Source organism: Neomonachus schauinslandi, chromosome 11, assembly GCF_002201575.2.
Source record: "Neomonachus schauinslandi chromosome 11, ASM220157v2, whole genome shotgun sequence".
NCBI lineage: Eukaryota > Metazoa > Chordata > Mammalia > Carnivora > Phocidae > Neomonachus > Neomonachus schauinslandi.
The window spans coordinates 44,280,925-44,298,453 of record NC_058413.1 but is presented as its reverse complement, the minus strand read 5'-3'; the positions used below and the strand labels follow the sequence as shown (position 1 = coordinate 44,298,453).

At 50.4% G+C, this 17,529-nt stretch overlaps 1 protein-coding gene across 1 annotated transcript in view; it reads left to right on the top strand.

The window, feature by feature from the left end:
* PARVA (parvin alpha) overlaps positions 1–16,603 on the top strand; it is a 173,935-nt gene extending 157,332 nt beyond the window's left edge. Inside the window, exons 9-13 of the mRNA XM_044919800.1 lie at positions 655–716; positions 1,427–1,495; positions 4,386–4,487; positions 5,263–5,335; positions 14,573–16,603. Coding sequence (XP_044775735.1) covers positions 655–716; positions 1,427–1,495; positions 4,386–4,487; positions 5,263–5,335; positions 14,573–14,649 — 383 coding nt within the window. The 3' untranslated portion in view covers positions 14,650–16,603. The remainder of the gene's footprint in view (positions 1–654; positions 717–1,426; positions 1,496–4,385; positions 4,488–5,262; positions 5,336–14,572) is intronic.
* Positions 16,604–17,529: the final 926 nt, after the last annotated feature.

Below are 17,529 nucleotides of genomic sequence, written 5' to 3'. Positions count from 1 at the left end.
TCAAAGTTTACAGAACGCATGCACATACATTCTTGTCTTTCATCCTCATAACACTCCTGGGGGAGGTTTTGTTTACAGATGGCATTTGACAGAAGAAGAAACTGAGGTGCAAGGGTTGAAGTGACTAGATCACTCAAGAGCAAGAGCACACATTCTATCCCAGAGCTCCCAGGCTCCCAATCCCATCATCCGTGCACTCTACCACGAGGTTTGCCGTGGCTATCCTGGTTTTGAAAATTAGGGGGTGAGGTGATTTGACGTTTGGAAAACATTCTGCCTCCAAAAAGCTTCAGAAACACTTTAGACCCGTGACAGATCATGATGTAATGGATATAAATAGTGAAGAGAAAGGACCAGTCACCAAGTCAAACTGTCCAACAGAGCCCCCCAACCCCAGCCCAAAAGAGGGTTAATGTAGAAAGTGGACAGAGAGAAAGAGAGAGAAACAGAGAAAGCCCCTAAGCTAAGAATCAATCCAGAATCTCTGCCCCAAGCCCCACTTCCCGAGTCCCAGCATTGTTTCACGCACTGAAGAATTCCTGCCTGTAGCTGACGGTATGGCCACCTTGGCTGGGCCCTGGGGTGGGGTGGGGGTGGGGCTTCCCCACCAGGAAGCTGGTCTTTGCTCCACTTTACCTTTTCCTGTTTCTCCAGAACGTGATGCCTTTGACACCTTGTTCGACCACGCACCAGACAAACTCAATGTAGTGAAAAAGGTGAGCAAGAGGTGCCTGGGAGGGAGGGGAGCGAGATGCAGCCAAACATTAAGAACCCACGCCGGTAGCTTGCACGCTTCCTGAAACTGGCGTCCTCACCTGCTCTCTGCAAACTCGGGGCTTTCCCACTCTGAGTAAGTGATGTACACTTTACATTCTCGTTCCCACTGGATACCTTATCCACCCCCTCCTCCTATCAGGAGGACAGTGTCTCCTGGGGGTTCTGAGACTATGAGCATGCTGCCTTCCCATCCACACTGAACCCTTGGCCAACCAGGCCTCCTCCCTCACTCCTCCCCAGGGCACATGCACCTGCCCCTGGGAAGGTCTGGAAGGAGGGACGCAGGGAGGTCATTTCTTCTCTGCCACCCCCTCCCAGGCCTGGACTAGGACACTGCACCTATCATTCTGCCCTCTCGGGACTTCCTGCCCCTTTCACAGCCCTGAAACTGGCTATTCAAGTCACATAGTACATGGGATCACAAACCCTGGGGCTGTCCTTTCCTGGGAACTCAAGGAGCTTTGCAGAAGAGCCTCATAGGCTGCTCCTTCTCAGCTCAGCAGTGATCCCTGCTAGCACCCTCAGCTGGGCCTCGTCCTGTGTTATCACACTGGTCCTTGTCCTCACAGTAGAGTCACAGAGGTGGCCTTCAGGGTCTGACACTGGCAGGAGTCTCCATCTTCATGCCTGGCGTGTGGTTCTCTTTTAGACACTCATCACTTTTGTGAACAAGCACCTGAATAAACTGAACCTGGAGGTCACAGAACTGGAAACCCAGGTGGGTGACAGCCCTGAGTGCAGCCACTGTTCCAAGTACCCCACCCCCGCACAGCCAGGATGGCTTTCCATACTGATCCATACTGATCCTGAAGCTCTCCCAGGAGGGAGGGGCATTCTGTTCTGCTCAGAGGGGTGAACTGCCTGGAATGCTGATTTTTTTTCTAATTTTTTATTTTGAAAAGTTGCAAGAATATTCTCATGAACATCCGTATACTCTTCACCTACATAAACCAATTGTTAGCATCTGACCACATTCAGGGTCTATTTCTCTCCCTCCACCCCTAAATACTTCAGCAAACATCTCTAAGAACAAGTATGCTCTTAAATAATCACATTACAATTACCACATTCAAGCAACTATAACGTCAAGATGTTAATCTATTTAGGTTGAACCACATAAAATCGTGGATATTTGACTACTTTTGACAACAGCATCTGAGTCAAAGAAACACAGGTGTTGTAATATTCTCAAGCTGCTTCTAATGGTCCTGTCTCTTTAGTCTCTTTTTAATATGGAGCAAATCCTCAGCCGTTTGGTTTTTTTTGCATGACATTGACATTTTTGAAGAGTGCAGGTCACTAGGTTCATAGGCTGTCTCTCAATTTTTTTCCCTCATGATTAGATTCAAGTTATGCATTTACAGTGACGGTTCCAACCCCAGTAACACTGTGCTCTTCTCAGGCACTTTGTCCATTAGGCCCATTACTGGTGACAGTAACTTTGGTCACTTGGTTAGTCTCCACCAGATTTCTCTACTGTAAAGCTTCCCCCACCCTTATAACTAATCATTATCGGGAGATACTTTAAGACTGTATAACGCACCCTATTTCCCAACCCCCTTTCATCTGCAATGAACTTCGTAAGTATGGTTTTCTTTTGAGGACGTGGGCATCTCCTGTTACGTGTAAGGCAATTCCCAGGTCTGTCACTGAGCTCTCCCTGACTGTTCGGTATCTGTACTCTATAAAGTGAGCTTTATCTACTCATTTGGGAGACAGGGTACCCTTTGGAAAAGTGAGGTGCCCTTGTGAGAGCTAGCATGAGTCTGCGATTCCCACTTCAGTTTTCATGGGTAAGGAGTGGTGGGAGAGGGAGCCTCTGCCAGGCATGATTGGGGTCGGTCTGCAGGTTCAACCACCAAGTCATCAGAACCAGCGGTCAGGGATGGGAATGGTCTAGGTCAGTGGCACTCAGAGTTCTGAGTAACCCTGACCCTAACCCAGGGTCCTCCCATGAGTAGACAGATTGGATTCTTTTATTCTCAGTCCCTTCCAGCCACCACCAAAAAGAGGCCCGGTTGACTCGTTCCGTGGGAGGGCCTTGATTCTGACACAGATGCTGGGGTCTGCTCTCCTTGACTCCTGGGATGAGTCAGGCTTGGGCTCTCCCCACTGGAATTGAAGGCCAGCTGGAAGGATGAAGGAAGCTGTTCCTAAGTCAAGTTCAAGGCCAAGCAGTACACCAATCATAAAGGCTGAGTCACAGGCCCACCAGCCGGGTCACCCAGCAGAGTTTAGCTCATGGTCCAGTCCATGTTCTAGGCAATTCTGTCTAGTTTTAAGTTCCTTGAGATGATTCCAAGAACTTTGACCTCTTAACTCTTTAGCAACTTGGATTTATGCCCACAAAGATTTGGGGGCCCCCACCTCCTTTAAAACGTTCTCTAATTTCAAGTATGCATCTGACCTCTAGATCTTTGTTTAGGCCATCCTCCACCTCTGGGAATACCAGTTCATCCCAAATGTCTCCCAGCCCACAGGCCCCCACTGCCTCCACAAAGCCCACCCCACTTGCCCAGCACACACTCTCCTTGCCCATGCCCCCTGTCAGCAGAAGACCTGCACCTCCCACTTAGCCCAGGAATCTACTGTCCCTCAGACCAGGTTCCCAACTGCCCTTGATGGAAGGGACCAGGCTCTAAGCCTCTTGCTGTGGCCCTCAGCACACAGTTGTTCTTTGTCAACAAGAGCCAGGGAGTTGTATCCTGATTGCTTTGCTGTCTTCCCAGATAGTAATAGCAATAGTTAAGATTTAGTAAGTGTTGCCTAAATGCCAGACGGTGTTCTAGGCACTCTGCACATACTAATCGGTCTATCATCCCGATAACCCTATAGAGTAGGTACTATACTATCATCATCCCCACTTCACAGATGAGAAAAATGAGGCACAGAGAAGTTACATAACTTTCTCAAGTCACCCAGCTGGAAAGTAGGACAGCTGGAGGCCTAGCTCCAGAGCCCACATTCGCACCAGCTACACCATGCTGTCTCTCAAACAGTAATAAAGTAAGAGGTGAGACAGGAGACTGCCCAGGCCTACAGAACACTAGACTTCTTTCTCTGTCACTGGGCCATAGGCCTTGGACCCCCTTGCCGGCCTCCCTCTGCCCCACCTTAGCTACTCCTGCTCACCCCTCAGCTCTCCATTCGGGCAGAGCCACCTCCAGAAGCCTTCCCTGTCGTCTTCAGTGGGGTGAGGAACCTCTGTCACGGTCACACAGGCCAACGTGCTTCCCTCCATCAGAGTAGCTGCTGCCTTTCCTCCACATCCGTCTCCCCACCCAACTGGAGCTCCTCAAGGGCAGGGGCCATGCCTCACCTGTCTCTCTGGTCCCCATGCCACATCAGGGCTGGGTACATGGTCAGTGCTCAGTACATGCTGGATCAGCTGAAACCAGGACTGTGGGTGGTGGCTCCCGTGGGGGACAAGCCGGACGTGGGGCGGGCCTGCGCCAAAGCGGACCTTCCTGCCTCAGGCCACCGCCCCTCACCCCTGGCCAGCAGCCTGCCTGGGGATGTAGCCTTTGGGGCGACTGACGAGCCCCCTGGATAGGGCTTGCCTGGGGGTCTCTGGGACCCAGTGCCTTCACCTGACCTTCTCCCTCCAGTTTGCAGATGGGGTGTACCTGGTGCTGCTCATGGGGCTCCTGGAGGGCTACTTCGTGCCCCTGCACAGCTTCTTCCTGACCCCGGACAGCTTTGAACAGAAGGTAAGGAAGGGGAGGGGACATCAAGGGAGGCCCCCAGGCCGTGTGTCCCAACAACTCACCCGCCCACACCTCTGCTAGGGCCATGCAGGGAAAAGGTAAGGGCTCCCCAGCTGCCCCGAGTCTTCGGCAGTGGGATGTGGGGCCTGTTCTGATGAACAGTTGAGCTGGGAAGGAGCCACCTGCAGACCGACCCCTGAGCATCGTGAACAGCTCTCCCTTCCCTTTGCCGTCTGGCCCTGGCCCCCTAGCCATACGCTTCCGGCCAGGTACACAGGCCAGCCTCATCTCTCCCCAGACAGGACAAGGAAGGTGGCCGCAAGGCTGGCCAGACCTGAGGCTCACCCCCAGCCTACTTCTGATGCCTCTCACGGGCTGCCCCAGCCTGCCTGCTAGACAAAGGACATCTGGTCCAAAGCAGAAACCGCTCTCTGCCTCTTGACCATGTCTTGCCATCTGATCCTTTCAACTGTGCACACTCATATCCCTAAGTTTAAAGTCCTGGCAGTTGACACGGGAACACAGTAGGCCAGGAAGAAGATCTTGAACTTCTCCGGGAACGTTTCACCAACAGCCAGCTGGGTCCGGCCAGGCTGCACTCCGCACAGCCTGCCCATCCTGGTAGCTTTGTTTCTCCTTCACATTAGGGCCCCGTTTTTACTCAGCCTCTGCCCCTCTGGCTGTAGTGCTGGCTCCTTCGCTTCCCAGGGTCAGGGGCCGGGAGCCCCAAGCGTCCAGGAATCTGGGCACAATGACACCGGCACATTTCTCTTTCCAGGTCTTGAATGTCTCCTTTGCCTTTGAGCTCATGCAAGACGGGGGACTGGAAAAGCCAAAGCCACGGCCAGAAGGTACTTTGCTCTTTCCTGGGTTTGTGACAGGACTGAGAGACCCTGTCCCTGCACATGGGTGTTCAGGGCACAGGGCAAGCCCCATGTTTGACATCAGGGCAAGGGTTTCTTCTCTGAAAGCTTCCTTGCGTCAGGGAAGGTAGGACAGGGCGAAGCTGCTCAGTCCTAGAGATCCTTTGTGAACTGCAAGTAAAGATCCCACTCATGGGATCGCAGAGGAAGGCCTGAGCAGAGGGGCCACAGGAACTGCCCTGTGCCCAGTTTCCAGATCTTTCTGTCACTGGACAGGGTGCTGACCTGTCACATAGCTGTATCCCGGCCAGGCAGGGGGAGATGCAGGAGTCCTCACCGGCAGCTCTGCTCGGAGCATAATTGCCTCTCCTGTTCTTTGCTCACTCCAACTCCGCCCAAAGAGGAGGCCTGATTTGCTGGGTTCGGATTGCAAATATAAGACTGAATAAAAATGCACAAGGAGCAGACTGCTCAAGCAGCGCTCCCATGCTCACACTTGGAGCTGTGTGCATTTGTGAGCCTTGTCTCTCCTGGGAGTCTTCTTGGTGCGGACGATTATTGACTTACTGACTGAAATATTCCATTTTATCAGCACTGGTGAGTCAACACTGTGTCACAGATAATATTCTGTTTTCCAGCCGTGGGCCCTTTTGCTTGCACTTTCCTAGTTGTTTAAAGGAAGTGGACAAGTAGGGATGGGGTGTGTTCCCTCCCCATTGCTGAGCCTCCCACACCTCCACATCGAGGGGGTATGCGCTGTCTAGGGGCGCAAGGCCCCATCAATGGTGATATGCCAAGAGGGGTGGGCTGTTCCTGACCTCAAGGCACTTGCCACCCTCAGGGGAGAGAAAAGATGCCCCCAGTAACAACAGAATGACAGTGGTGACAACTGCCATTGAAAGAGGTAGCGCTAAGAGAGCGAGAGAATGGAGGGGCCATCACTTGGGTCTGGGCAGAGGACGGTTTGATGGAGATGGCGGCCCTGGGGCTAAACTGGGAAGGTCAGACAGGGCTTTTGTATTTGGCCATCGGGAGGGAGGAGCCAGCACCCCAGACAGGAGGACAGTGTGAGCACACGTCCCGCCTGGGAAAGGGGGAGGGGCTCTGCTTGTGAGACGGCAGAGGGTGTGGCTAAGCTGCTGACGGCCCTGGATCCAGTCCCCACCCTACCAGCTGTGTGGCCTCCAGCAACTTACCCACCATCTCTGAGCCTACTTTTCATGTCTATAAGAATGGAACTCCGAGAGACATGCACAGGACAGGATTCAGTGTGATGGTGTTTGGTGCACAGCGCCTGGCACCTGATAAGGAATGTAAGCAGTTACCTATTTGGCTGGAATATTAAGAGTACGAATTGAATAGTGCTTGGTGAGGATGAAGCGAGCTGGTTTAGGTCCTAGACGGACTTGATACCAAGGCAGAAAGTTTGGACTTTATTCTCTAGGCAGTAGGAGACATGGAAGCTTCTTTTTTTTTTTTTTTTTTTAAGATTTTGTTTATTTGAGAGATCGAGAGAGAGAGATAGAGAGAGAAAGGGAGAGAGAGAGTGAGCACGAGCGGGGTGGGGAGTGGCAGAAGGAGAGGGAGAAGAAGGTTCCCCACTGAGCAGGGAGCCTGACTCGGGGCTCGATCCCAGGGCCCTGAGATCATGACCTGAGCCGAAGGCAGACGCTTAACCAACTGAGCCACCCAGGCACCCGACATGGAAGGTTCTTAAGCAGGCAGGTGACGTGATCAGAGCTCTGTTCCAGAGAGAGCCTTTGGAAGGCAGTGTGAAGAACAGATATTTAGCTGTGGGGCACTGTCAGCAACATTGGGGAACCCGGGAAGAAAAGCAAGCTTGGTAGGGGACATAAGGATGTCAGCCTTAGGAAGCCGAGGTCTTGACCAAGCAGAACTGGAGCTTGGGGAAAAGATCAGGGCTGCGGTTACGTAATTGGAAATCTTCCACTTAGTGGGAGACCAACAATAGGAAAGCATGCAGAGAGAAGAAAAAGGTTAAGGACAGTATCTTGTGGGAATGCTTTTACTTGAAGCTGGAGGGGAAAGCAGGAAAACCAGAGGGGAGAGGTGGATCGTGAAGAGACGGGCTGGGTCCGCATGTCATGCCTCGTCACAGACCTCGCTAACTTGGCTCTAGCCAACAAAAGCCAATCCCTTATTCTCACTTGCTGTCACCTGTTCTAAGCATCTGGTCACTACCGAGGGCCTCTAGCAAGGTTGGTGTCCTTCTAGGGGCCCTCTGGGGCCAAGGTCACTCTGGCCATCCTGATGCCATCAGGAATGGACTTGGAGCCCCGTGGCCAGATGACGAACACCCCGCTTCAGAGTAAGAGAGACAGCGGGAGAGTTCTGGCCAGCGTTTCTGTTTCCACGTCCTTGAGCCGTTGAATATGAAACTTCCTGGTCACGGACCAGTATTACTCCCCCTACACATCCACTTCAGACGTTTATTTCCCTCAGAACAGACCGTTCTCCCAGGATCAGTTAGCCTATAGGGATATTTCAGGATTCAGAGGACATTTCTGGTACAATTACTGACTGAACTGCTTAACATGAAACTTCCTGACCCATGGCAATGGAAAAACGCATCTGTTTTATTTGTGGTTACACTGGGCATCACCCCATGCTGAAAATTTCCAGTGCGTAAAGGAGAACTGAACCGGCCTGTTGTGAAATTGTACCTGGTAAGAGGTATATACCCCAGCATCCCCTCTGGTTTCTGCACCTCTACCTGGAAAGTGAGATTCAATAGTAAATGCTGCAGACTTTACAAAAGATGCCAATGTGGGTAATTCTTTGAGGGTGTCTCAAAATCAGATTGGCTGTGGTGGAGGCATTTTTCATGGCAAAGGATTTCAAGCTCAGGAAAGTGCACTCTCTGCCATGCTGTTTGACATTCAAAGTTCCGTCGTACCTTGAAATCTCCTGGGAGCTGGGTGTGCATCCCAGATGACTTGGCTGCCCGGGCTTCATCAACTTTTAGTAGCCCAAGTGTTAGCACCACGTTCACGGCCAATGAAGCAGTTGAAATCCTGGCATAAAGCTGGTGGCTTTTTATTTAGGACATCACCCCACCTGTCTTCCAGTGCACACGCCTACCCCATTATTATTCAAGTAGACTCCTCGCTGAATATGGTTAAGAGTCCGGCATTATAGCCAAGTGCAGACTCAGGAGAATTCTAGTACTCGCCAGGAATGGAGCCTGCCTATCAGCCAGTAGGCTGATGGAATATCTACAATTTAAAAAGTTGAAAAGTTGGGGCCAGATTTTAAGCAATGCTAAAAATTCCAGGCAGGTAATAGGAGCTGAGGTCCAAGTGATCAGTTCATTTGGGGGAGGCCTTGGCTAGCGGCTGGAAATAGCGAGAATAGTTCCATTTCTTGCCCCCATTCACTGAGGAGAATAGTGTGCAGACCAGACAGTGGCAAAACTGATGATATCAAGTGTTAGCAATGATATGGAGCAACAGAAACTGCTGGTGTTAATATAAACATAACCATTTTTGAAGAGTAGTTTGTCTTTACGTAATACAGTCGAGGATTTGCACTACCTTCTATGGTAGGCAGAAGGATGGCCCCCAAAATGCTCCCATCCTCATCCCCAGAACCTGATAATATGTGACCTTACATGGCAAAAGGGACTTTGCCAATGTGATTAAGTTGAGGATCTTAGAGCATCTGGAGGGTTCCGGCATAACCACAAGGGAAGCACGAGACCCAGTGTCGGCGTGATGTAGCATGAGAAAGACTCAAACAGCCATCACTGGCTTTGCGGGTAGAAGGGATTACAAGCCAAAGAATGCAGGCTTCTAGAAGCTAGCCCTTAGCAGCTAGAAAAGGCAAGAAAACCGATGCTCCCTGGATTCTCCAGAAGAGATTGCAGCCCTGCGGATGCCTTGATTTTATCCCAGTGCAGCCCACTTTGGACTGTGACCTTTAGAACTCTAAGATAACAGATTTGGGTTGTGTTAAGCCACCAAACCCATGATAATTTAACAGCAGCAGGAAACTAATACACCATCTGATGCAGTAACCTCGCTTATAGGTTATGTGTCCATACACCAGGAAACTAGCCCAATACTAGCCATGGCAGCCGAGCCTGGACTGCACATCCTATCAGACTAGATGTGTTGGAGTATCATCAGACCATGGGTTAATACCCAACAATGACAAAAAATGAACTGAGAAGTCAGGGAAAGGACTTCTAGGTACTGCAGCATGAAGAAGTCAGTGATTCTTTTCCGCAAATGAAGCAAGTATAAAACTGGACACGAGGATCCAACACGACCACTTCAAGGCACTGAAGATGGACCATAAATTGACGACAAATGGAGAAGCACTTATTCCTGAAGAACTAGAAAATTAGAGCTGGATAATTATAGTTCTCTCTCAATAAGACAAATGACACCTCAAAGTTGTTTACAAAAGTGAAGAGCTCACACAACATAGATGAATCCTATAAACATAATTTGGAGTAAGAAAATCACAAAAGAATACATGTAGCACGATCACACTGATATAAAGCATGAAAACAGGCAAAACTAAAATCTGCTCTTTAAAGGTACATATGTTGGGGCGCCTGGGTGGCTCAGTCGGTTAAGTGTCTGCCTTTGGCTCAGGCCATGATCCCGGGGTCCTGGGATGGAGTCCCACATCGGGCTCCTTGCTCAGTGGGGAGCCTGCTTCTCCCTCTGCCTACTGCTCCCGCTGCTTGTGCTCTCTCTCTCCCCCTTCTCTGTCAAATAAATAAAATCTTTTCAAAATATAATAAGATAGAAAGTCCAGATAGTGGTTATCTTTGCTGGGTGCGAGAGGTTTGTGAACGGAATGCAGAGAGGGAGGGGGCATTTCAAGGGTACTCAAAATGTTCTGCTTCTCTCTTGGGTGCTGGTTACCTCGGGGTTCTCTTTCAAGCATTGAAAACTGCCAATATATGTTCCATGTTACCTCGGGGTTCTCTTTCAAGCATTGAAAACTGCCAATATATGTTCCATGAACTTTTCTGGATGTTTATCACCTTTCAGTTGTTTTTTGTTTTTTTTTTTTAACACGTACAGAAAATAGCAAGATTCCCCAGATAGGGTAGCAGGCCAACACCAATATGACCCATCTCCAGAGGATGGGTCCTAGCCCAGTGGGGAATAGGGAGAAGCAAGGTAAGCCAGACAGAGACCCAGGATCAGCTAGCTCCATCGGGAGGGGGCCAGACCCACCCAGAGGAGCTAGCCTGCGACTGCCCAACTTATTCCAGCCCCCACCACCTGGTGGCACTGAGCTGCCCGCTGTCTTCCCACCTTGCTCAAGGGATCTGGGGACCCAGCAGGGAAGCGTCAGAGAAGGGCTCAGCGACTGCCCCAGACTGGGAGGAGGTCCATTGAGGGCATGGCCATCCAGGGCCCTGTCCCTCTGGGTAAAGACTGAGTTTCCACTGTGCAGAGTTCCCGTCCCCTTCCTTTGACTTCTGCATCAGTTCGAGAGCCATGAACTCATTTGGGATGGTCATCTAATGAACAGGAAGAGGCACTCATACCACCAGGCAAGAGGAGCAAACATGGAACCTTTTCCCCTTGGCCGGAGGCTCTTTTCTCCCTGGAGTAGCCTGGGGTCCGATTGGTCTCTCCTCTGCTCACAGCGAGCTAGCCAGACTCTGCTCTGCTGGTTTCTAAATAGGAGCCCCAGCATCCAGACTGCTGCCAGAGAGGGGCCCTGGGCCAGCACGCAGAGGCCATCAGAGCAGGACTGAGTTACTAATCACATAGTTTAGTAGGCCAGGGCTTTCGAGAGGCTCTGTTTATATAGCATGGAGTCACAGTTCATTCCCAGGAATCCAGAGACCCTCTTCTGGCTGAGAAAGCCCATCTACTGACCTGCTTGGAACTGTGTGACCGTTGGCTTTCTTGATAAGGTGATGGCCTGTAGGAAGAAGGAAGTCAGGTTTCCCAGGGCCTAGTCTAGGTGAATGGCACCCCCAGGAGTTGTGCAGTATACACACTGCACAGCTGTACACAGCAGCTCTGTTAACAGGCAAAGATGGGAAAGGGGAAGGGAACGACCATTTAGGGAGCCCTTAATGTGTTCTAGATGTTTTTCATAAAACCCAATTTTACCAGTGAGAAAACTGATTCAGAGAAGTTAAATGACATAACTGGGTTACGCAGCTATCACGAAGATGGGCTTCAAATCTTAGTGGGCCTTAAAATTAAATGGTCAGTTTGAGACATTCTCCCATCATATTGGACATTTTCCTTCTCCAGAAACCTCACAACTCACCTGTCCTTACAAGGGGAAAACAAGTCCTCCTGCCTCCATCACTATCTGTCCTCCATCAGGCCCCCAAATTCCTCCTTTGTGCCCAGGCCCACTGCCTCCATTCCGCATCTGCCCATTCTGTGGGTAATACTTTGCCTCTCCCTGCACATGGCTTTGCTCTCTCCCACACCACCAGTTGGAGCCGTGTCCCCTGGGAACTCTTTCCAGTCTTCCCCTCTTAGGAGCATGTAGCCCTTTTGGCTATCTCCTCTTCCTGGAATTTTCTTCCTTGGCTCGCACGACACTGGGCAATCATTCATTCATCCAGCTATCTATTCATACCTCTTGAGGTCTGTGCATGCCAGGTACTAGGTTAGGTGCTGGAGCAAGCAAGACTGGCTGTCAGTGATCAAGTCACACGCCGTCCAGGGAAGAGGCAGACTGGATCCAATGAACACACAAATCACCAATTTAGAACTGGAGTGATTGCCATGAAGGAAGAGCAGGGGGGCTTTGAGATCATAAAGCAGGGTACCATCACCCAGGCCAGGGGTCCGGAAGGCTTCCCTAAGGAGGTGGGGCTTTGAGCTGAGGTCTGCAGAAAGATGAGGAGTTAACGATCTGGGAAGGGTAATCCAGGCACACAGCGTGTGCAGAGGCCAAGATGATGGAGAAGCGCAGCCATTGGGAAGGAAGGAAAGGAGGTCCGTGTGATCTGTGCAGAGTGAATGAGGGGGAGTGTGGCATGAAGGGAGACTGGGAAAGGTAGGCCGGGTTCATATCATGCCTTGCAAATTCATGATTTAGGATTTTGAACCTTAGCTTAAGTGAAATGGGTGTATGGCCATACAAGTCGTGAGCTGTACAACTTCAAGGGGCACCATTTATGTTGTGGTCTATGGTAATGATGCCCTGGAAATGTGAATGACGCGCCCTAAGGTTGTGCAGTGTACATCCTGCACAACCATACCCAGAGACTAAATAGTCTAACTACAGTGGGTTGCATGGATTGGAGAGGGCAAGAGGCTCTGAGGAGCCCAGTTAGGAGCCTGTTGCCGTGGTCCCTACCTTCCCCTTCATGCTCACTCCCTTGCTGAGCTCACCTCTGTCCCTCTCTGCTTTCCAACAATTCCTCCTCTAACTTCTTAACGTTTGACTTGAGTGGAATTTAAGAACTACTCAATAGCAAGCAGTCAGGGAAAAGCAAGAACCAGCCTACAGGGCAAAGGACTCCACCTAGGGAGAATGCCTTGGATGGGCAGGGCAAGGTAGCAGGGTGGAGCCACTGGATAGGGTCTCGACAGAGGCTCAATATGTGCCTGAAAAAATACATATATGTGCCTGAACTGACATGGGAGCAGAAAGGGAAGCTGAGCTCCAGGCTTCCCAAGTAGTCCTAGGAAGGTCATGAGCACATCCATCAGCAGGAGAGCTTGGAGCAGGGTCCGAGCCCAGCTGGGGCGGAACAGGGTTGGTTCCAGCTGGGATGAGGCTGGACGGGCAAGGGGGTGGGGGGCAGTGGTCAGAGGAGCCCGAGGCCCTGGACCCTCAGCTTGTGGCCCAGTCAGTGTCGATCTTTGCAGAGCCTGGGCCCCGGGGCCTGAGCGTGCCTGGTGTGGCAGCCAACCTGGGGGTCACAACCCAGCCCATCAGAGCCACCGGCCTCCTGCTCTGCCTGATCTCCAAGAGCCCCTGTTCCTGTTGACCAGGGCGTGGCTAGAGTTCCAACATCTTCCCCAATCCCTTCCTTCCCAGTGGCTCTGCAGGAACTTCCCACCTCTGAATCCCAGAGCATTTATTATTTTCTCTTACAACACTTACTTCATCTGACCTTCTACACAGATTTTTAAAAATTCTTACTGTGCAAAACATCACATATACAGAAAGGTACAGAAGACATAACTTACAGGTCCGTGAAGTACCGTCCCGCCAAGCCACGGTGTAAGCACCACGCAGCTCCCAGGTGCTCCTTCCAGCTACAGAATCCTCAGCCTTCTCCCTAGATGTAACCACTGTCCTGACTTTTATAGTCATTGGGCTTTTGCCTTTTGCTTTTCTTTTTCTTTCACTTTTCCTTATTTTTTACCTAAATACGCACTCCTAAGTAGTAGACAGGATTCTTTTCTTATGTCCTCTCCACGGACAGCTCTCCAAGGGAGTGAGTGTGGGGGGACAAGACTAGGGAGGGGGGCCTTGTAGGGCAGAGGAGCTGGCAGAGGGCTCAAGGGGCAACCAGAGAAGGTGACCAGTAAATAGAAGGGAGGGAGGGAGGAAACGGTTGTATAAAAGCTGGGGAACCCATGGCAGAACTCTCCTGAAAACACAAACTCCCAGCCTCAAACCCAGCTGCCTTGCTCCGTCCTCCACCGGAAGCAGTCTGTCCCCTGATGCCACCTGTTTACTGAGTACTGTCTGCCAGGTGGGCTTCTGTGCCCCTGGGGCCCTCCCTTCCTCAGGGAGAGGCAGCTCCGTCCTAACTCCCCACCTGGTGCCCCCCCCCCATAGCCCCCGCCCCCCCCCCCCCCGGCTCCTCCCCACCACTCCTAGCTGGCTCTGGTGGCGGAGGCTGAAGGCAGAGGAGCCCCGGGCACAAGTGAGACTCGGGAGACGGGGCAGGGGCCCCCCACCTGGAGATGTCTCTAGAGCAAAGCCTGGAGGCTCCGGGGTCTGCTTTATTTCAGTGAGAGGCGAGACCCCCGCGCCCAGCACCTCGGCGCCTTGCCGCCCCCTGCTCCGAATTCTTACTGTACACACTGCCCAGGCTTCACCACCCCCCTGCCTCTGGTTGTCTGGTGGGGGAGGCTTTTCTCTCCCAGCAGCACCGGGAGCTCTTCAGGAGCACCAGATGATGTCCTGGGGGTGAGAGGGCGGGACACCCACCCCCGGGCCATGCTGGAGACACGAGGTGGGTGGTAGAAGGAAGGGGGCTGTGTGGCCCCACTGAAGCCACGTGCGTTTTTGTTTTCTGTGCAGACATTGTCAACTGTGACCTGAAATCCACACTCCGAGTGTTGTACAACCTCTTCACCAAGTACCGGAACATGGAGTGAGGGGCACACCAGCCCGCTCCCCCACCGCCCTCGCCTGCTTGTTCCCGTGTCCAGCTCTTTGCTCTCCCGCCGACCCAGCTCCCACCCAGGGACAGCAGGGCTGGAGTCAGGAAGGAAAGGATCAGTAACTCAGTGGGCTGACTCGCACCTCGCAGGCCCTGGGGACTGACGGGCCATCGCTCCCACCCTGGGGCCAGGTCCAGATTTCCTCAGTGTGATTTGGGAACCAGTTTAGGCACAAGAGACTCCCCCTCAGAAGATTAAAATAAAGGTAATAGGTACCATTTAATGGTCGCAAACTACGTGCCGGGCACCACGCTAAGCACTCCGACATATTTATGACTCCCACTGAAGCAGGTAATATAATCCCCTTTTATAGACAACGAAACTGAGGCTCAGTGAGTTGCCAGAGGCTGGCATTTTTCTTCTTTGAACATGTTTGTTAATAACTAGCCCATCACATGACACTCTGCACGCTCTGTAGTTGTGGGGGGTGGGGCGTGCACCTGCACTCTCAAAGATGGCAGAGCCCCTGCCCCCCCCGCCCCATCTCACCACTAGGTGGGCTGGGTCAGGGCTTAGTGATTCACACTGACATCGGCTAATCTGATTTAACTCAATTAATTGTGTGTGTGTGTGTGTGTGTGGCAGGAGCCCTGTCCCTCAACTACTTTGTACAAATGAAAATTACTTTCAATTCCTTCAGATTTGTAATCACCCCATACTCTGGTTTCAGGGTGACATTTGGGAAGAATTCTGTTTAAAATTAATGGAGTGGCACATTCTGCAGCCTTTTTGCTTGATTGCATGTAATGGGAGTGCCCTATATTTTCCTGCAAAATAGGTACTCAATTCATTATCGTTAAGCAAATGTACAATATACTCGGACACCACGGAGAGCTGGGCGCAGGCCCATGTGAGCAGGGCTTAGGAAGTAGGGCTCTTCAACAGGGACCCTTGAACTTTAAAGAAAGGAACTCCTTTTTGCCTTCTAATTGATCATTTAGACCATTTCCGGCTAAGTCTGCCCACGTGCAATTACCGGCTAATTCAGGCGAGGAAAAATGTAAGTCACTTAGACCCAAGTCGAGCAGTCTCCTTCCGTGGGTTTACTCGCGGGTTTGTGGTTACTTGTATCCCCTCTCCGTGAACCCAGCTTTGAAATACAGGGCTGTGCTTGTCCCAGGCTGCTGCGTTCCTTGGGAATAGGAAAGGGGCTGAAGTGGGAGGGACCAGAAGGACAGGAAGCGAGGGGAAGCATTTGCACACTTGACTTGCAGGGGGAGTACCCCCAGACAGAGAGATGGGGCTTATGGTACTTAACAGTTGCCCTTAATTGCCTAAGGCCTTGGGGTAAATAATAACTCGTTCTGTTATTACAACTTCATTATAGAATTTTCCTAAATTTGCCAGATGGACACCAGCCTAGATACCCACCCGAAGTCTGTCCCTGCTTTGTCACTGCTTTCAGATCATTGCCCAAAGCCCACCTCCAGTTAGAGGAATTAATTTTGATCTCTATCACCATCACCGCCCATCCGCCAAGTTAGGCCTCCCATATTGTCCAAAACATTTCCTTCCAGCTTCGAAACATTTCCTGCTCTCTGTCTACCTGCTGTAACTCCGAACCCATAAAGTTTAGATAGACCGCATATTTCTGTGGATATTTTGCTCTAAGAAATAATTGTTACTCAGCATAATGAGCTTTTAAGATAGAAGGACAATGCACTCTCTTGTGCCAATTTATGTAAAAGAACACAATTCTTTTTACAGGATTAACGCAATATTACATTTTTCTCATTAGGAAACACTAAATAGTGTAATATTTCTGTTTGCGCTCATTTAAATTCCTGATAGCAAATCAAGATAAACCATTGCTTTGTCTCTTTGAGCAGTCCGAAAGCGGGATGAAATAAGAGGAATGCATTCATTTAAACATGCTTTGCTGTGCGAATTTTGTCTCCTTTGTTGTCCTTTTCTCTTTACATTCAAGCTGCAAATGTACAAAGTACAAGGGGCCTCATTAAGAGCACCCCTTTTGTATTTTGTGTTTATATGGTAATGGAAACACATCAGAACACTGGGAAGGTTTTAAACAACCAGACGGAGGTCTCTGCCTCAGTCCAGAGGCCTAGGGCCTGGGTCTGTCATCTCCCCTCACCTGGAGATTTTCCTTTAGATTCTAGAATCTCCTGCTTAACACACAATGGTGTTTTTGGAGGTGGAGAAAGGCATCAGAACAATAAATAAACCAAACTCACCCTCACCTCTTAAAAAAAAAAAAAGAAAGAAAGAAAAAGAAACCAAGAATCAAGTCTCTGTGGGCTTACTGGATTTTTTGTTGTTGTTGTTGTTGTTATTGTGCCTTTTCTCTCCTACATTCATTGATATTTTTAATAGTTCACATATAAGTGGTACAAAATTCAAAAAGCATGAATGGGTATCTAGTAAAAAACCGGTCTGCCTCCCTCCCCTCCCCCAGCGGCCAATAACCCTCCCCAGAGGCAACTATTTGAATCCGTTTTGCATATTCATTTCCAGAGATTCTCAGGCCATATAAAGCATTAACACACATATAAAATCTTTTTTTTTTTACATAAATAGTATATTATACATACTGCCATGCACATTGCTTTTTTCACTTAACGTTATATCTTGGAGATTTACACTGGATATTAAAACTTTTTCAAGTGAGACTATGAATACTTTATAAATCCAAGTGCACACCTCTGGTCTGCTTGAGCTAGGAAATGAAAGCCCTCCCCGGAAGGAGGGAATGCTGCCTAGACAGTGATCTCAAAAGTTGAAACTGTGTTCTAGTGGGTTAGTAGTTGGGGGTCAGGGGTATGTTACCAGAGACATTCTCAGGTGGCCTCGGAA